General features: G+C 41.6%; 1 protein-coding gene across 4 annotated transcripts in view; it reads left to right on the forward strand.

The window, feature by feature from the left end:
• Adamtsl3 (ADAMTS-like 3) overlaps nucleotides 1-20,500 on the forward strand; it is a 279,052-nt gene that overhangs the window by 216,124 nt on the left and 42,428 nt on the right. For all 4 annotated transcript variants that reach the window (XR_378247.3, XM_006507893.3, XM_006507894.3 and 1 more), the window contains exons 18-20: nucleotides 5,243-5,435; nucleotides 5,539-5,718; nucleotides 15,398-15,551. Coding sequence is in view for 3 of the 4 variants with exons in the window: in XM_006507893.3 (XP_006507956.1) it covers nucleotides 5,243-5,435; nucleotides 5,539-5,718; nucleotides 15,398-15,551 (527 nt within the window). In the remaining variant the exon portion in view is untranslated. The remainder of the gene's footprint in view (nucleotides 1-5,242; nucleotides 5,436-5,538; nucleotides 5,719-15,397; nucleotides 15,552-20,500) is intronic.

Genomic DNA, 20,500 nt, shown 5'->3' on the forward strand with positions numbered 1-20,500 from the left:
CTTCATAGTGCCATGAAGCTAGTTTTCACCAGAGCTCTGCTCACTGTTTCTTGTCAATGACACTGAAAGGGAAGAAGTGAGAAAAGTAGCCTAGGCACCAATAAGACCAAGAAAAACAGAATGTCCCATAGCTTGAGACACATCCCACGAGAGCAATTGCATTACCACAGGGTGAAAGGATGCCTCAGAACATTGACAAAAATCTTCACTTTATTCTTAAAAACCGATATGTATGTTTATAGGTATGTAGATTATTGAGTGCAGGTGCCCTGAGAGATCAGAAGAGGGTGTCAGATCCCCTGTAAGTGGAGGGCAGATAGTTATATGGTGACTGATACGCGTTTTAGGAACTAAAGTCAGTGCTGGGAACTGAACTCAGGTCCTCAGCAAGAACAGAAGGGTTGAGAGAGTTCTCTCTTTCTAACTTGTAGGGCGACTACAGTGTGACTTCCTCATATGGAGCTTGCTGGTTGACTTTCTTTTACCTGGGCACTTAAGTCTACTTTCTTTACTTGGCATAGGCTTAGATTCCTGGGGTTGCCTTAACCAAGTGCAGTAGACTAAGTGGCTAGAAGAACAGAAATTTATCATCTCTCAGATCTTGAGACGTGAAGTTCAAAACCACAGAGTCAGCAGGGTTGGGTCCTTCTGAGGACTGGGAAGGAGAATTGTTTCCAGGCCTCTCTCCTTGCTTACAGCCTCCAGCAGTCTGTGGCTCATGAAGAACATTCTTCCTGTGGTTTTGTATCTCCTTTCCTCAGCATGTCTGTGTCCAGAATTCTCCCTCCCAGAAGACACCACTCAGGTTGTTTCAGGCCTACTCTAATGACCACCCCTTACTTAACCATCTGCAAAAACTATTTGCAAATAAATTCTCCATGGCAGATGCTAGAAATTATGTAATTTCAGCATCTTTGGGGGACACAGGGCAACTCGGTACCATAAAAATTTTTGTGACCCTCACTCTAACCCTTGAATCACATCTTCTATGACCACTGTCCTAAACACACACACACATACACACACACACACACACACACACACACACACACACACACTCACTCACATGTACCCTGAGGAATATGCTTTGGAGCTACACTCTGTTATTCACTATATGACCCATGCTAGCTCATGCTCCCTCATGGGTTCTGAACCTTTGTTCATACTAAGTCTTTCTCTACCCAGGACATCAGTTAATTCTCTCCCTAGAAGGAATCACTGACTCATTTCTCATTGGCCAAGAGAAGGTCAACAGAATGTGAATAGGAAACTGACCTCAGACACTTCAGAAAGAGGAGCTATTGATGGTCCCAAGAAAAATGGAAATGGGTGGGTACATAGGGGACAGAGGGTGGATCTTCACACCAGTGTTTCTCCCTCTTAGGGATTTGAATGAAAGAGTCTTTGAAATGAAAACAGTATTAGATTTTGGGATTATCAAAGACTCTTGATCTCCAATATTCTTTTCTTTTCCCTCTGTGTTCCTGGGGATGGAACTTAGAACCTCACAAGTGCTAGGCAAGACTCTTACCCAAAAGTATACCCTCAGTTCCATGCAACCTTTTGAGGGGCTGATGGTTTCAAGTTGCATTTTGCTCACATCTTACACTGATTCGTGACTTCCTATGAGGGGTGTGTTTTTCTTTTCTCCTCAGCTTAAAGTGTGGTTAATTCCTTTGAAACCCTCATTCAATAAGTTAAAAACATCCTAACTGGAAGCTGCTAGACATCAGGACCCATCTGTGATCATGGGACTCAAGGAGCTGCAGCTCAGAATCACCCCACCCCCACACACACACTCATGCACACACATGTACATGTACACACAAACACACACATGCACACACATGCTCAGCATCAAAAGTGTCAGACTGTCTCTCACTGGCCTAAAGAGTCATTCAAATTTGGGAAATACAGGATGTGCTGACTGTGAATCACATTCTCACCATGGTCAAGTAATTCACTGAATTAAGCCATCTGTCTTAGTTAGGGTTTTACTGTTGTGAAGAGACACCTTGACCAAAGCAAGTCTTATAAAAAACAACATTTAATTGGGGCTGGCTTACAGGGTCAGAGGTTCAGTCCATTATCATCAAGGCAGGAACATGGAAGCATCCAGGCAGGCATGGTACAGGAAGAGCTGAGAGTTCTACATCTTCATCTGAAGGCTGCTAGTGGAAGATTAACTTCCAGGCAGCTAGGGTGAGGATTTTAAGCCCACACCCACAGTGACACACCTACTCTAAGTTGGCCACACCTCCTACTGGTGCCACTCCCTGGGCTGAGCACATACAAACCATCACACAATCCAAAGCTGGGCACTGTCTGTGTGGTGACAGAGTCAGATTTGGTAAAGAAGGACAACCTTTGATAGAACCATTCATGAAATGAAAGCAGGATGACTTTAGTTTATGGCATCCTTCTTCATTAGACCATCAAACCACAGAAGACTTGACAGCTAATCTGGAAGATGATTTTTAAGGCTGCTGAGGGATGCTTGCTGGTTTGTTCCTGCATCTGTCCCCCATGCACAGCAGGCCTCACTGTCTTAGCCAGCATTCTTACTCACCCCATCCTCAGCAACACAGGCCACGGAGCTGCCATGCTAGAAAGAATGGAGCATACAATATGCTTTGGCAAACCTGCAAAATTAAGAGTCTGTTTTTATAAAAAGGGAAATATTGTCCCTCACTTCAGAGTTGTGACTTTAATAACCTTTTCAAAGATTGAGAGTTATGTTGGAGAAAGCCCAGGGGAGGCAAAGGTTCTATGCCAAAATAAAGGTAAGTTTACAAAAATGTTTTAGGTTCTAGAAACCAGTGGTGTAGGAATAACAGGAACAGAGGGTTGCATAATATTTTCCATATAAATATTTACAGACTCCAAGGGCAATAGCAGTAAAATATCACCCCAGGGTGAAACTTACCACTGAGATTGGGGCGGACAGTCAGTGGACCTTTATTTACCCAAAGGCAAATGCACTTGATGTATTAGCCAGAGGTGTCCAGGGGGCGGCTGTGGGATGCTTACTTGCTCTTGTGAAGTTGCTTCCCCTGCCCTGTCCTGTAGCTGCTGCATGATTGCTATTTCACAGAGTTTGCTTTTTCCAGGAGAGAGCCAGAAGTTTGTAGCAAAACTCAGGGTCACAGACTGGTTGGAAGACAGCCTTTTCTTCTGACAAGAGTCAGCAACTCAGGAGAGGCCAAAGTGATGTGGTTTTGCACCAATCTGTTACTCATTTCTCACATTAAAATATGCACGAGTGTGCATACACACACACACACACACACAATCCTGTTGCTCCCTTTCTGGATAAAAGCAGTTCCATCTCCTGCCTACTGGGGCTAGGCTATAATTGATTTTTCTAATTGCATACTTTTGAAAGATACTCATACTGAAGTCATCACTTCCTGTCCACCGTGATTGAGCAGCTCCTGCTGCCATAGAGTTCACCAGCCCAGAAACAATGGCACCAAACCCCATGAGCTCAAACCACTGAAACTGTGAGTGAGAATGTACCCTGAAGACTGTGCTCCTGAAGTCTCAGATGGAGGATGTTGGCAACAGAAAGAGAGGATGGGGGCTGAAGTCCCACCACCCCTCTAAAGACCTGTCCCAGTGACTCCATCCCTTAAAGGTTCATGACCTGTTCATAGTGCCAAGCTGGGGACCAAACCTTTAACACACGGGCATTCCAACCTGCTTCTTATTCTACTTCTATGCTTGAATTATTAGTTCTTCACTAACAAACTTCTTTTCATAATAAAACTTTTTGTCCTTTGTATCATGTCACAGATACCATTGTTTTATTTTTCATTCCAACCTCCCCAAAAAGGAAAATGTTTACTATAGAAAATTAGAAATGAAAAAAAATTACTTTTAACTATTTTTTTTGAGTGAACTCCTTTTCCTCTCGTTATAAACACCTATATGATGAATGAGTATAATAAAAGTCAAAAAAAAAAAAACAGAAATATTGTTACTCAGAGCTCAATGGTTGTGTGCTTCTCTGACACATGGGAGATCTTAGGTTCACTGCAATGATTCACACATGTCCTGTGTGTCATTACTGTATGTCCACTTCAGCTGCTGCTGCATTGAGTGGTGAGCAGGCTTGTCCCTCAATGATTAAAACTTTATTATCTTATTTCGCCTCGTGAAATTCATTATTTTTCTTTTTTGCATTGCAAAACACCCTAGAGGGGCATGGTTTTACGGTATGTTTGGAGCATTTTAAAATTTCTCATTCTTGAGTATCTCTGTGGTAACTAGTTAAGAATTCTCGTTCCCTAAAGACAAAAAAAATCAAACACCCACAAGTAAAATAACCATAATGTCCAACATCTCTCTAAGAAGATGGAGCAAAGACTTTTAAAAATGGTATTTTCCAGCACTTCAGGAAATGGGGCGTGTAAGCTTCGGGTGGGGGTGCAAGCAAGCTGCAGGAATCTCCACTGAAGTGACTTGGAAATATGAGTCAAATGCTGCTGCTGCGGTTTTCATTTTTCCAGCTGCTTCCCTAGGAAACTTGATTTTCCTTATTAGAAAGGAATCACATTATATATGTACTGTAAATCCAACCCTACCATAAAGGAATTTTTCTCAAGGATATTACAAATAATGAGTCCAGGTGCCCCGAAGACTTCTTGAAATGTGTTTGTAAGCATTTTAAAAATCTCCTTTTGGTGCCTCTGTAAATTATCTTTGCCGTGAGACTCAAAACCGAGTCAAGATTTTAGTTTTGATGGATGGTGTTAGGGCAGGACGGGGGAAAGCAATCTACTCCCTGTCACTCAGGGTCGCACCAAACAAGTGAGATCTTTAACCTCTTCCCTGGCATGCCTTCCCTTTAAATGTCATGTTTCTCTGGGTTAATCATATATATTCATGGAGATACCATAGTTTGGAGCCTATACACAGTAATAAGGTCGAGAGCGTTGGTTCTCAGCCTTCCCAATGCTGCGATGCTTTAATAAAGTTCCTCATGGTGTAGTGACCTCTCCCCCCACCAAAAATTATTTCGTTGCTACTTCACAGCTGTACTGTTGGTATTATTGTGAATCGTAATGTAACTATCCGATATGTGATCCCAGGGGGGTCGTGACCCACAGGTTGAGAACCATTGGCCGAGGGTCCCGCTAGAAGCTTGGGATCGTTTGTGTTTGTTGTGTTTTGCCTTTTTGGGGATGTTCACCTCTCCTCAGTTGCTTTTTGCCTTTTCCCCACTTGGTTTTTGATACAGATGGCACATGGGCTCTTGGGGAGCCTGTTCAGCTACCTGTGGTGTTGGAATCCAGACACGAGATGTATACTGCCTCCATCCTGAGGAATTCCCAGCCCCTCCGGAGGAATGCAGAGAGGAAAAGCCGCATGCCTTACGAGCGTGCAATCAGTTTGATTGCCCTCCCAGCTGGCACATCGAAGAGTGGCAGCAGGTACAGCAGCGTGGCAAACTATGGCCCGTTCTGCCTGTGATGAAAGTGGTGGCCCCGCTTTGCGTTAACAGAAAGTAAGCCCCCCTGCTTCCCTGTCTCTTAGTGTTCCAGGACATGCGGTGGGGGAACTCAGAACCGGAGAGTCACCTGTCGACAGCTGTTAACTGATGGCAGCTTTTTGAATTTGTCGGATGAGCTGTGCCAAGGACCCAAGGCATCGTCTCATAAGTCCTGTGCCAGGACAGACTGCCCCCCACAGCTGGCTGCCGGAGACTGGTCGAAGGTAAGAGCCACACACGACATCTCTTGCTCTGCTCCTTCTTTGTTTCAGCTGCTAAATATTTCCCGAAGAGCTCAAACCAGCACGTGTGAGAAACGGGCCCAGAGCCAAGGCATGCTCACTCAGAAGCTGTCTGTGAACGTGGGAAGTACATGAAAGGTGTTCACTCCCTCAATCTCAGTCACTCACCCCCACTGTGTGTATGTACGTCTTTGTGTGTGTTGATACTTCTTTCATATGTATATGTATGCAATCTTACGGTAAAAGCCTTCAGCTCATACTTAAAATAGACTTGACCTCAAGAAGTTTCAATTTCAGAATTCTTTTATTATTTCAACATTTTTTCAAAGATTAAATAACAATTTAAGTGTATGTGATGTGTGTGCGCGCGTGCGCACGCGCAGGTACACGTGCAAGTATGTATGAAGCGAGAGATGTCATTATGCCCTGGATTAGAGTTACTGGCATCAGTGAACTACCTAAAATTCGAGCTGGAAATGGAACGTGTGCCCTCAACAAGAGCACTATGCACTCGTAAGCACTGAGCTTTGTCTCGCCCTGCCCCAGACTTCTTGATTCTTTATTACAAAGACTAAAAACCTTGGTTGGGCTTCTCCTTTACATTTTTAATCTTTACCTTTATAATTCGTATTTGGTAGAGCCAGGGAAATACATGATACCTGGATTCAGATCATCCTACCTGTGTTATTCTACGGATATGTTGGCCTTGACCCACATCTGTTAACTATTTATACTATGATAAGTATTAGCTTATAATTGCTCATTCTAAGTTGAATAGTTGCATTCCCATAGCCTTACATGTTTGGTCCCTCAAACAACAGACATTTACTGAATGCTATTGTATTGATCGCTCGAAGCACCCAGAATGAGAGACAACCAAGAACACAGCCTTAAGTGAACTCACTTTAAGAAGGCACATAGATGAAATACTGCCCATAGCCACGTAGGGGGCTCAATATAGTTATCCTATGTATATAACCATGGTGAATGGAAAAAACCTCTCTTCCCACTTCAGCCCTAGGAAAGTATGTAGAAGATATGGCTTTAATATTTAGTTTGAGGAAATGGGGGCAACTCTGTGGAAATGAGACCAAAGGGTATTGTAGGTAGTGTGTGACACTTTCGAGATCATGAGTCTCACGGGGATTGAGAACTGAATGCATTAAGGAAGTGATGAGACATGAGAGGGAAAGTCGAGGCTGTAACAGATAAGAAAGGATTTAGATTATTCATATGTATCCCTGTGGTCCTCTAAAGTTTGGCAGAAGTATTTGAATATTCAGAAGCTAAAATATAACGTGACAGCCTAGATCATGTGTTAGAGCAAGAAGACATGGGAGACAGAGAAGCTATAGAAGCTAGAAGTTGGATCTGGACAACTAGGAAATAGTGAAGCTGTTGGCATAGAGAAGAGTAGCCAGTGCTTTTCTCATTAATAAGAAATGATTTGCTTCTATGTGAATAGCTAATTCTGTGTACAGCTCGAATACACATAAAACTAGTATAACTGGAAATGCCTATGTAAATGCCACAGTAATGTCAAGTGAAATATGAAGTGACAGTTTTAGGCTGGGAGGAGTTAATGGGAAGATTGGGTGTGCACATGGTTAAAATATATTGAATAAAATTATCAACAAATTAATGAAAATATTTTAAGTAGAGTTTTGAAAGGATCTAGGGAAACATAACTGACACATTTGATCATTAACTTGACAGTGAATGAGCAAAAATAGAGAAAAGTTCTATATATCTGTCCTAGGCGAGCTAATGGATAGTGTGGCACTGATCTTAAAGTTAGCTAGAGAAAGAAAAGAAAGACTCAGGGGGTGACATAAAAGTAAGACAAAATAGACCTTATTGAAACACACACAGCTTGAGGGTCCTTAAAGGCCTTGAAAAAAATTGCAGCCTAGAAGGGATTTGTGCCACCGTTGTGACTGTAGGAGTCATCAACCTATAAATGGTAGTTTCAGTCATAGATGGTGGGTACCAAGGTGTCTAAATGTATATTTTTAACAGTTCCTTTAAAGTAATTAATAATAGGCTTCTAAAGAAGCAAGTTTGTGGTGGCAGCACTGATCTTTAATGTCCTCTAATCCCTCATTTTAAAAAAAGAACATGAAATAAAAATAAAACCATTAGGATGGCAAAGGGAAAAGGACAGAGGTAATTTTCACATAAACAGCATAAGGAGCAAAGGCCAAACCAAACTAAATAGCAGAAACTACAAATCCAGGCACCAGGTGGTGAGAAGGAAGAGGTGTAGGGCCAAGAGCCACTGAGCATGGAAACCAAAAACACATACCCAGCCAAAGAAATGATTCTACTCTGATTGGAACCCTGAGTAAAGTGAGCAAAGTGGAGGCCAGTGAACCCAAAAGAAGTGTGTGAATGAAGAATGACCACACAGACCTTCAAAGAATGTGCTAGAAACTGACATCTGGAAGGAGGATGACATGGGGTGAAGGAAAAGTGAATGTTCATTTCCTTGGGAGCATCTAGAGAAAACAACCTCAAAATTGTGGTTAAACTGTGGACTACATTTTAACACCAGAGGCCAGAAGGAGTCCTCACCATAAAGATAACATTCTGAAATACTCTACTGCCTTATACTTGTATTCCCTAAAAGCACAGAGGGCTAGTGATGTATATGGGAGCATCAGAAAATTGCAAGAATCACTAAAAGGCAATTAGCACACCAGCATAATACAATTTTCGTCCTTGAATCATATGAAAATATAACAATGCTACAAAATGAGATGAAAGAAACTAAGAAAACTACAGAAATAAATTAAAATATAAAATTTAATGAAGTATATAAATAGAAATAGAGTAGTATACAAATATAGCAAGCAGGCTTCAGGAAAGAATTAGAAAACTAAAGGTGAGTTTCAAAATTTTTACTTAACTAGAAAGAACTCAGGAATGACTAGATATAGATAATATAATTAACAATATGTGCAAAGACTCAAACAAATAAAAGTGATAAATATGAAAAGTAAATGGAAAATAATCTAATGAATATAAATCACCACCTAAGAAAATCACCTACTAGGATAGAACAGAATAAAAGGCTTAATTGTCACACTGAAGGAGTACTCCCTATACCTGGGAAACCTGGGTGTAATGACAAAAACTGGAAATAATAATTTTTAAAACAGATCTTACTAAAATGACTCCATTTTAAAGATCAAAAAATGATATGTGGGTTTTTTGCACCTGGACAAGAAAACCAAGTTGCTTATTAGAGAAAGAAAACTGTACTAGCATCAGATATCTCAGCATCAGATATCTCAGCAATACTACTCTGTACTGGAAAACAAAAGAGTAGCATAATTAAGATGAATGTGGGTGAACAATTTTATACCCTGCCCAACTGACCTTCAAATTCAAAGACCTTAGACTAACATTTGCAGAGATGCAAGAATTTAGGGCATGTTATTATTGAAAGGTTTTCCTGGGAATCTGCCAAATATCTTCAGTGAGATCATCGATGTTTCATCACAAGGTTAAGGCCTTATCAGTGAAATTGAGGGTCCAAAATATGTCACCTCTCCTACAGTTCTGAACGTTCTGTAAGTCTTCTATCCAATAAAGGGAATTACAAATGATTCTGCCATACAAAAGGGGGGTGTGAGGTGCATCAAAAATACCCCCATCATTAGAGATGCCTAATGAAAAGAAAGTTTGACAGTTGTTTTACCACCATGTTATGTGAACAAAATTGGTTCAGTGGTAATTAAGAAAAAGTTGATGTTTACATTTATTATATGAAAATTTTAGGTGTATATTTTCTGTTAAACATGACAGTAATGGCATTTAAAAAATCACTCCTCTTTGAAATTCAAAAACAACAAATCAGAAGGAGAATAATAAGATAGAATCTCTGTCGTCGATGAACAGTGAAATGGCTGCAATTCTAAACTATACATCCCAAAATACACCTGCAAGACGCCATAAAAATGTGGGTCAAAGTGAGAAGGAAAGTTGAGTGATGACAAATATTTCCTTGGGTACTAAGAGGGATACAGATTTTCACAGGACTAAGTGTGGCAGACCTCGAAGGCCTGTTCTTTAATTACAGAGATAGTGACTTAAGGACCATGTGTTAACCACAGGAGTTGGGACTGTCCCTGAAGAACTATGGAGAATCAAGAGCTGGAGTACAGACCACATTTATATACCTCCTTGTGGAGGAAAGATGCCAAAGATGAAATGGTGTGAAGGGAGAAATGGAAGCAGCAATAGCTGAATTATTACCGCATTACATAATTTAAAACCTCCTTTCCTAGTCCCAGCAACCAATCAAATTCTGTCAACTCAAACAGAGTTGTGGATAAAGGAAATAAATGATTTGATGATAGGGTCTTGATGACAATCCATGGGAAGTGTATTAGCTCATCCTCTATGTATGTCTGTCCATCTATAGATGGATGCTTTCAGAGCAGCAGCATGAATGTGTGCATTAATGCAACCACAAAGATTGGAAGTGGGAAGATTCAGGGTGCAGGGAGCCATCCCAAGCAAAGTCACACAAGCCACTGGATAAGGCACTTTCCAGAGAGAAGGACAAGCAGGTTCTGTATTCCCAAAGAAGTCGCCATCTTTAGGTCCAGGGGAAAATGGCTTAAAAGTGAGGTCTGAGACTTTATGGTGATTAGAAGAGACTAGAAAGAGATGGAAAGACAACAGGAACAGACAAGGAGGAGCCAAGAACAAAAATAAAACCTATTTTGAAAATGCTTGTTAATTTACTTTTTACTTAAAATATTTTATACAACATATTGATTGTATTATTTCCCTCCCCCTTCCCTTCCTAGATCCTACCTCCTCCCTAACATCATATTCTCTCTCTCTCTCTCTCCCTCTCCCTCTCCCCCTCCCCCCTCTCTCCCTCTCTCCCTCTCTCCCTCTCTCTTTCTCTCTCTCTTCCAAAACAAAAACAAAAATCAAAACAACAACACAAAATAAAAAGTTAACAAAACCCATGGAGTTTGTTTTGTGTATGCTATCTAATACATACATGAAAGAAATTAAAGTGAAATCAGCATATCCTGGGTAAGTCAATGCCCAGACTAGAGATCCTGTATCACCACATGAAAACTCCAGTGCCAAAGGGATCTCCAAGACCCCTCCCCAAGCATCACAGGCTATTGCCAAGGCTATTGGCTACTCTCCAAAATCTCATGATAAGTCCTACAGCTGAAGATAAACTTAGTTATGTCATTGAACATGGAGAAATTGAGCTGGTACCCAGCTAGAAGCTTCACCCCTACTGGCTAGCATTCATGATGCTGGAAGGTACATTGTCTGCTACTAAAGAACAACTGTGATCATTGATATCATCCAGCTACAAACCCTGTGACTTACACCAGAGACCTGCTGGCAAGGTATAGTGGTACAAATAGTCGGACAAACCTCTGTTTGGATTTAAGGCCCAGTCCATGAGATGAAGCTCATACTTGTTACTACTAAAGCGGCCAAGAAACTGAGAATAGGTAGTCATGGGCCTTAGTGAAAAACCTACTACTGTTATTCTGCTAAAGAAACATAAGATGGCCTATTGTTATAGCCACAGATCAGCGCCTCCCTCAACCCTTGTTAGAGAAGCTTCTTCCTGCAGTAGATGGAAACTAACACAGAGACTCACAATGTTCAGAGAGACCCTTTGGAGTATTCGGCCCTAAACTCTCTCTCTCTCTCTCTCTCTCTCTCTCTCTCTCTCTCTCTCTCTCTCTCTCTGTGTGTGTGTGTGTGTGTGTTGATGATAAGTATACATAATAAAAATTGTGCCATAACACAAGCAAAGATTGATTCATAAGCAATAACAACAAAATAAGAAGTTGTGATCAGAGAGATGGTACACACAATAGTAGAGATGCAGTGAAATGACTGAAAAAGGAGCCACCAAGCTGGATGGACACTGTTTTTAGAAGCACTAAAGGCTGTGGGAGCAGGCAAGCACACTGCCTCACCAGTGCTTGTTTTAAAGGAACACTCAGTATTGAGATCAAATAGGAACCATTGACCTCCTTTAATAAAAGCTCATGAGCAATTCATGGACTACTATATGCTAAGAAAATACAAACTGGAAGACAGCCTACCTGGGTGTTATCTTAACTAAAGAGCCCACAGGTCTAAGAGCAGAAGAGGTAAACAGAACAATAAGGAAAGGCCCTTTGTTTGCCATGAGTGTTCAACGCAAGGAGACAAAGGAGCAGGATCTGAGTATGGAAGGCTTGGCAGAGTAGTCACTCCAGAACGGTTGCTCTTCATGTGAACAGGCAACAAAAGTAGGTCAGAGAACTGTCTGATATGCCTTCCTGATGAACCCAGAGGACCAAAATATTGTAAAGTTGACTCAAATCACAGACCCTACGAAGTCAATTACATTGTTTGTTTGTTTGTTTGTTTGTTTGTCTTTAAGGAAAATAGGTGGTGAAACATTAAAGTATAAAATTAAAATTAATAAACCAGCAATTGATAGAGCAGAGCAGAATGTAAATACCAGAAGCCTTGACATCACCTGGTTAACATAGTGGACAGACTGGGAATTTGGAAGGAAGTTATGTCATAACCAAAGTGGGCTTACTTCTCTTGCCTTGCTTAGCAGAAGGCCCTTGTTATTCTCTCAAGTCAAAACAATGCCATTAAAATAACTGTCCAAGTTTCATGTTTTTTAAATCTTCTATAGTGACTTCAGAGTATTCCTTTTGAAATTAATTGTGGTTTAAAAAAAATACCAAACCTACAACAGCTTGTTTTGTTGTTTTTTTTTTTTCCCAGTTTCCCCTTATGCACTTAATAAGGCTGCATGAATGCCTTAGATTAAAACTGTGTGTGCCCGAGGTGATTTCTGAGTATTAATGTGATTTTGGGAATCGAAGTTTGGGTCATTCTTGAATGGCGTCTTTCTGTATTGGTCTGCGTTGCATTAACACAGCAATACACCAATTAACTCATGAAGAGAAAAGGTTCATGTAGCTCACACTTTAGTAGCCTTAAAGCCACTAGGGCTTGCATCATTCACCTTTGGAGAGTGTAGTGGACGTAGCAGGTATGAGTGAGTGGTCAGATCTCAATCTAGGAGCTGGAAGCATAGATGAGAAGGGTCTGCAGATCTCTTTTAAGGGTGTACTCCCAGGGGCCTAAGGATCCCTTCAGATCCCATCCCTTTAAGGTACAGCTCTTCCCATTAGCACCACTCTAGGGACCATGTCTCCAGATATGGATCTTAGAAGACTTTCAAAAATACCCAATGATACATTTCCCCCCATTTTATTTTGCTCACCGATATAGAAAATGTGAAGTGTGTATTGGGCTGGGGGAGGACTACTGTTTAAGACAGGGTAAACATGTCTATCTCCTCAAATGTATATCACTTCTTTAAGACAAAAACCAAAAAAAAAAAATCCTTCTAATTTTATTAAATGTACAATCCATTATTGCTGTGTGTAATCATCCTGCTGGATGATAGCACACCAGAATGTCCTGCTCCTACCTACCTGTAACTTCGCACCTAGTTATCAACCTGTCCCCATCCTCTGCCCCCTGCCCTGACTCCCCAGGCTACAGAATTCTTATATTGGCACTTGTCATTCTGTGCTGGTTCATTTTGCTTAACATAATGACCCCCAGTTTCCATCCATGTCGTCACAGGTGACAGGGTTCTGTTCCTGTGTCAGAATATGTATTCCATGATATAAATGCGCCATGGTTTTTTTTTATCTGTTTATTGCTGATGCTCTTCATCTTTCAGCTGCTGTGAAGTGCACACACGTGGGAAGGCAGATTCCTTCTCAGCATACTGATTTCATTTCCTCCAGATAAATATCCACTGGTGGGATTGACCGAACATGTGCTGCTTCTCTTGTAATTTTTTTTTTTTTAGAAAATTCCATACTGTTTCCCATAATGGGTACATTAAGTGACATTCCTGTGGACCAATGGAATGGCAGGGCCCCTTTACTTCACACCCTCACCAGAACTTGTTACCTTTGATCTTTTTGATGAAATTAGTCCTACAAGAGTAAGGTAATATCTCATTGTGGCTCATTGTGGTATAGTGAGATCATTCATGTGCCCCTTGGTCATATGAATGCCTTCTCTTAAAAAGTGTCTATTTAGGTGATTTGCCCATTTATTAATGGTACTGCTTGGATTTGCTCACTGAGATTTATGCATCACACGTATGTTCTGAGTTACACCCTCTTCTCAAAGGCATAGGGTACAAAGCTTTTCTCTCCTTTTGTGGCTCATCTCTTCGTTCTGAAAATCGTTCCCTTTTTTTTTGTGGTGCAGAAGCTTCGTAGTGAGATGAAGTCCCATTTGACTGTGAAGTTGCTTCCTGTACCATTAGGGGCACATCCAAAAGTTCTTGTCTGTTCCACTGCACAAACATGTGTGTTCCTCTGCCTTCTCTGGTCGCTTTCAGGTCTTAGGTTTTCCTCTTTCCCCTGTTTTGAGAAATGGGGATCGATCGTGCATTCCCCTGTATGCCGGTCCCCAACAGTGCTTATTGAAGAAACCATTGTTTCTCTAGTGCACGTCCTTAGCACCTTTACTGAAAATCAGTTGATTACAGATGCACACGGGTTTAGTTCTATTCTGTGCCCTTACTCTAGATGTTTATGTTTATATTAATTCTGCCCTGGTTTGACTAACAAAGCTTTGTGGTTTATATTAAAGCCAGGCTGGGTACTGCAGGGCCTCTTCCCTTCCATTTTCTCAAGATTGATTTGACTATTATTATTTTATTTGTTTGTTTGTTACAAACTTTAGGATTTCTCATAGTCCTGTGAAGGCATTTTGAACGGGGGGGGGGGGGGTTAGGTTTGTATTCTGAAGGGATGACTTCAGCTATGCAGATTGCTTGGGGTGATGTGCATATTCTACAACATTCATTCTTCTGATCTGTCATCATAGGTTCTCTTTCTGGTTTTTGCATAACTATCTCAATGATTACCATCAATGTTTTATAATTTTCATCATGCCAATCTTACCTTTTGGCTAAATGTATTGTTAACTACTTAATTTCTGTAGCTACTATGAACATATGCAGCAATATTGATTTTACATATCTGTTTTACACTTTCCATTTATTACTGTTTTACCTCATCATACAGAGAAAACGGGTATTAGAGGGCTGAGGAGGGCTCAGTAGATAAAGGATTTGCAATGCAAGCATGAAGACCTAGGTTGATCTCCAGAAACTACAAAAGAGCCAAATGTGGTGCATACACGAGTGTACATACACACACACACACACACACACTATACACACACACAAAAAAAAATAAAGTAAGCATCACTTCTAACATCAGAAATGAAATCACAAATTCTACAATAGATTACTGTCAGTTAATCTCAGAAAGAAGGGACTGAAGAAAGAAAGAAAATAAGGACGGGGGAAATTAACAGAGAGAGAGAGAGAGAGAGAGAGAGAGAGAGAGAGAGAGAGAGAGAGAGAGAGAGAGAGAGAGAGAAGGAGAGAAGTTGAGATGAGAAGCTATACAGTGAAAATGGTCCTTGGAGACTGAGCTGCCCTCCGCAGGCTAGCCTATGCTGCCCCACCCCCACCCCCACCCCCGCAGGCTGGCCTGTGCTGCCCCCTGCAGGCTGGTATGTGTGAGCTTTGTCTAACTATCAACTCTAATTGCAGTGCTCTGTCACCTGCGGGGTTGGATTCCAGAGAAGAAAGCAGGTGTGTCAAAAACTGACTGCCAAAGGCCGAAGAGTCTCCGTAGCTGAGACGCTGTGCAGGGACCTGCCAGGGCTCCCCCTCGTGAGACCATGCCAGATGCCTATATGCAGCAGTAAGTGTGCCACGTCATCCATGCTTCAGTTTCTTCATCCTCAGCCTATCTCAACTGTGTGGGTAAAGCAGTCCAAGGAAAACTCCAACTTGCTTTTAGTGGTGAAAGGTAGAATGGGGGAGAGCTAGATTTCAGGACAGTCCGTTATGAGGAATGTCTGCTCATGAGTGTGCCTTGTAGGGATTAAGCTGAATCGCTTCTTGGCTTTCTTTGCCAGGAATGTATCTGTATTCACAATATTAAGAGTAGAAGAGCTGAGTATTTGATAAAAGGCCCTTTTAGGGTTTTTTCCCTGTATAATACAATATCAGCATAAAAACATGCTTTTAATAAATGGCAGTTTGGGTATATTGCCAATTAACTATAAATCCCAAGCTTGCTATGACGTCAATAGCATACTTTCATTCTATTCAAAGTTAATCTGCATGAAGCATATTAGTGTATGTAAGAGGATGCATATCTACGCATTCACATGTATGTGTCATGTAGGAAAGACACAACCACTGAAATTAGGGCTGTCACAGCTTCGTAAGAAGGGAGTGGGGACCTGGAGGTGACAGCTTCTGTTTTATTATTATTATTATTATTATTATTGTCTTCATTACCTATAAAATAGTATATGTTGCATCAGGTAGCCTGTAGTGAGGAAAAATCAGAAATGAACTATTGTTATTTTGCTGTTGGTTGTATGTGTGGCCTTAGTTTATTGACGTCTTTCCTAGAGAAATGAACAAAACAAAGCAATCCAAGCATTAAGTTCAACTGAAAAGTAATGAGACTTGTTGACAGCCTTCAACAGGAAGCACCTTTCCTTTTCATCTCATTAAGTCTCCCTGGCAAAGCTGAGAGTCAGACATTACCCTCATTTAAAGACAAGGCATGCAAGGCTGAAGCAAGACCTGAGTTTTACCCTAGACTCCATGACTGCCAATTGGCCCCTTCGGCCTGTTTGACCACAAGTCTGTCTGACTCTTGAGCCCACGCTCTTAGCTGCTGCTCTCTGCTGATTCATGGATACTAACATTTTTTTTCTGGGAATAGTTTGAGAACATATTTTCAGAATCTTGACATCCTAAAACCCTGAGACTCTGGGCTTTAAAGCCTCTTGGAAATCAGGAATGTCTGCGGCAAATGGCACGGCATGGTGTTTGTTTTAGTCTCTTACCTACCTGATTTTTATCAGGGCGACTAGGCTATAAAGTGCCTTAGAGGAAAGGGAAATCAATGTCATAACCAGCAGACTCCTTAAAAATAGACAAAATACCATGTGGAGAATACATCGTTGTCATTAGGACACACGATAGACAGGATTGGATTTTAAATCATGGCATTTACGGGAGAGAAGAATTTCATAAGCATTCGGGAGGAAAACAAAACAAGAAAAATAAAGCATTTTTCTTTACCCCCAATATAGTCCATAGTCTGTTGACCATATAGGCTGTAGAAGCAACAGGAGACAGGATGCTCCTAACAAGAGCCAGCCAGCCTGAGCCACTCTCTGGTCTCCGGCTACCACCTCTGAAAAATGGCACTTGCTTGGCCATGCTGTGATCAGCTCTCTCTAACGTTTATAGATCATTCTTTCTCTCCAGCACTGCATCTTAGGGCCAGGTGATGAACAGGGTACTTTCCTAACCTCCTGTCTTCATTGCTTCTGTGTTCTCCCTTCCTATGTATGCCATTTTAACCTTTCTTCTTAGACATTATAAGGCTCAATAGGTAAGTCTCCAAGATACTTTCTATTTTACTGGAGGTCACAGCACCAGGCCTATCTTCCTTACCAACATTTGCCAATACATGGGGCAATCGAGTTCCTTATTGATGACCCCGCTGATACCTAATAGCTACACTTCCTAACTCAACAATTCATCACTATGGTGGGGTGACTCCCAAGCTTTCTGTTCTTGTGCCTTTTTTGCTTAATGCCTCACTGTGGCCTCTGGACCTTCTGTATATATCCCTATTACTTCCCAACCTCTGCTCTTGAGCTAGAAAACCAGGCTACTTAGCTGGCTTTTCTGGTGATCCACTTAATCAACCCTGTTTCCAGATGGGCTTGGCTTCTCTTGTCCATAGACCTCAATTATAGAGAGGCTAAGCATATGCAAGACCTTTTTTTTTTTCCAGTTTGAGGAAGGATCAGGGCAGATTTGGCGTGAAAGTCCCTGGTTATCTTTAACCTTAGAGAATTATGTTCAAGTGATTTTCTGGTCTGCTTTTTGTTCTCTGACTTGAGTTACTGGGATTTGTAAGAATAAATAATGTGATCCTGCCAGGGAGACAGGAATGTTTATGCTGTCTAAAATAAGCTGGACAATAGTGTGGTACACCCACTCTTACTAAGAAGTCACACTAAAATTCCCAGAGCAGCTGTTTTCCCATGACCATGCTGCCATTTTATTGTGAGTGATCTCATCTTTTATCTGCTGGTAACAATAAGGCTGTGTTGGCACTATGTCCTTTTGACTTTCCTCTTTCCTCTCACCTCAAATCTGCCCCAATCCTTCCTCAAACCAAAAGATATGGTCTTCCATTCAGTTAGCCTCTCTGTAATTGAAGTCTATGGATGAGGAAGGCCAAGCCCAGCTATGCCATGGCTCCTCATAAGACATCATTTTAGAATAGACACCATGTTTAGGACCTGAACAATGTCCTGGGTGTAGATAAAATGGATGTTCTTGAAGATGCTTTTTCTTGGTCTTTATTTGGATCATTTAGGGGTTTAGTAGAGTTGGAGGCAGGTAGGAAGGATGTCCCATGCTCCACCTAAAGGCCTGTAGCTCCCCATAGAGTCCAGCTGCACTGGAGCTGCTCGCCCGGAAACATTCCCTGCCAGGCACCAGCTCAAGTGTGGCTCTTTAAAAGCTCAAATTCTTCATTCTGTTGTGTCTATCAACTGGTGTTTTTTTTTTTCAGTTTAGGACAACCCAAACCCTTAGATAGTATTTTTGAGTTTGTAGTTTGTGCCTAGCCCTGTCTGTAAACTTATTATAGACAGTCATTCATGATTTTCAGGACAATCTTGTGAGGCAGGTACAACCATTATTTCTTCAAGAAAGAGTAAAATCAGATATCTTATTGGTGTCACGTAGTGAAGCACAAGGAGACCTGGGCTCTGAACTCAAGTGAGTGACTCAGGCCCAATGTAAGACACAAACACAACTGAGAATAGCTTCTTAGGGAAGGAAGGATCTTGGTAAGAATCCAAAAGGGAGAGTAATGAGCTATCACTAGGGGGTCGCTGGTGGCCTGTTCCTGGGAGCCTCAATATGGTGATAGGAGCAGAAGTCAAGCTGAAGTTAATTGAAAAATAAAACAGAAGCAAGTAATTTGAGGCTGTTCTTCCAAGCTGACCTGGGCCACACCATAGTTATGGAGTCTCAGGGGCATCTTAGTACATTCAGCAAGTCCTACTCAAAACATCTTTATGGCCTCTGATCAGTAACCTTCAAAAATCCTGATGAGAATCTAGAAACTAACTCTCCACATTCTTGACATAGCTTCAAATGAACTTGTCTTACTGGATCCCATGTCAACTGAAAGAAGAGGGACCCAGTGCCACCCAAATGGCCAAATGGAGAGCCAGAGTCTGACAGGGTTCCAGCAGGGTAATAGGATGACTTTAAGGGCTGGATCATGGCCAAGCCCATCAAATGCTGGTGGAACCAAATGTAGATTGCAGTTAAGATGGCACAGGGCAGAAGTCTTGTATGCTTCCAGGTCTTAGAGTCATGGAAGGGATACAACAAACAGAGAGACAGGACAGGTGTATGAGGTAGTGGGGAATATGCTGTAAATATCATCCAGCACCTGGATTTGGCCTTATGTCAGGCTCAAAGACCCAAAAGGAAGACATGTAGAAGAAAGGGCTTCACTTTCTAGAAAAGTCATGGATGTTGTACCTCTCATGCCATGCAGTAATAGAAGAGGTATCATGATGTACCATCATCACACAGCCCAGGAGCCCCTCCAAAAAGATGTTGTCTGTGTCTGACCTCTCTATAGAGTGGATGATGATGATGCCCTGGTCTCATCAGGCTTGGCCAGTGTAACAGTGTTGGAATAGTTCCATATGTGAGACAGACAGAAAACCCAAATCAGATCAACTTTTTTCCTCCAAGATCTGGTCCAGTGACATCACACTCTAGGGGCCTCTCTAAAAGGACTCAGGAGAACCAAAGGACTCAGGAGAACCAAAGGGGAAACTGGCTATGGGGTTTCCAAATAAAAGTTTTCATATATGGAACCTGACAGCTTTTCAAGTCTCATGAGTGTCTGCCTCCAGGATAATCTTGCTCTACTCCCTGGGCCTCTGCTACCTAAACTGCTATCTACCCACGGTGTGAGCAACTGCCAAAGCAGGGCTGGAAAGGGGAAAAGTGTGACCATAGCGCTTCTATAAATGGTCACACAACCAGAGGAACATGCAGGTTTCATGCTTCATTGGTCATGTGTCAGGTGTTCTACCCAAAGCTGAGCCCTGCCTACCATATGCAGGCTTCATGGCCTGCCTTAGGAATCAGGTGCTCTCAACTCCAAGATTGCAATAAGGGACATCTTGAAGGCCATTGGTATGTCCATGTCCATGTTGAGTCATTGAGTCCCAGGAATCAAAATACTAGGTGGGCCTCACATCATCCCTGTATTGTCCCCAACCTGAAGCATTCAACTAGATGGTTTCCCTTGAGCAGTTCTGTAGCCATACTAGGCAATATTCACTCTTTATGGAGAGGACTCTACTGTCCTATAAAAAATCTTCTCTGTACTTTGGATCATTACATGAATTCCAGTGTTAGAACTCAGAATTATTCTAGAAGACTGAGTTTCAAAGCTATCCATTGGCCATGTTTCTGAGAAACCTGCTTACACACAAGTATGACTTATATATAATGGTTCATGATGGTAAGACCAGATAGAAGTGCTTCCTCCACCATCTTAGGAAAAGACGT

Source organism: Mus musculus, chromosome 7 (genome assembly GCF_000001635.26).
Source record: "Mus musculus strain C57BL/6J chromosome 7, GRCm38.p6 C57BL/6J".
NCBI lineage: Eukaryota > Metazoa > Chordata > Mammalia > Rodentia > Muridae > Mus > Mus musculus.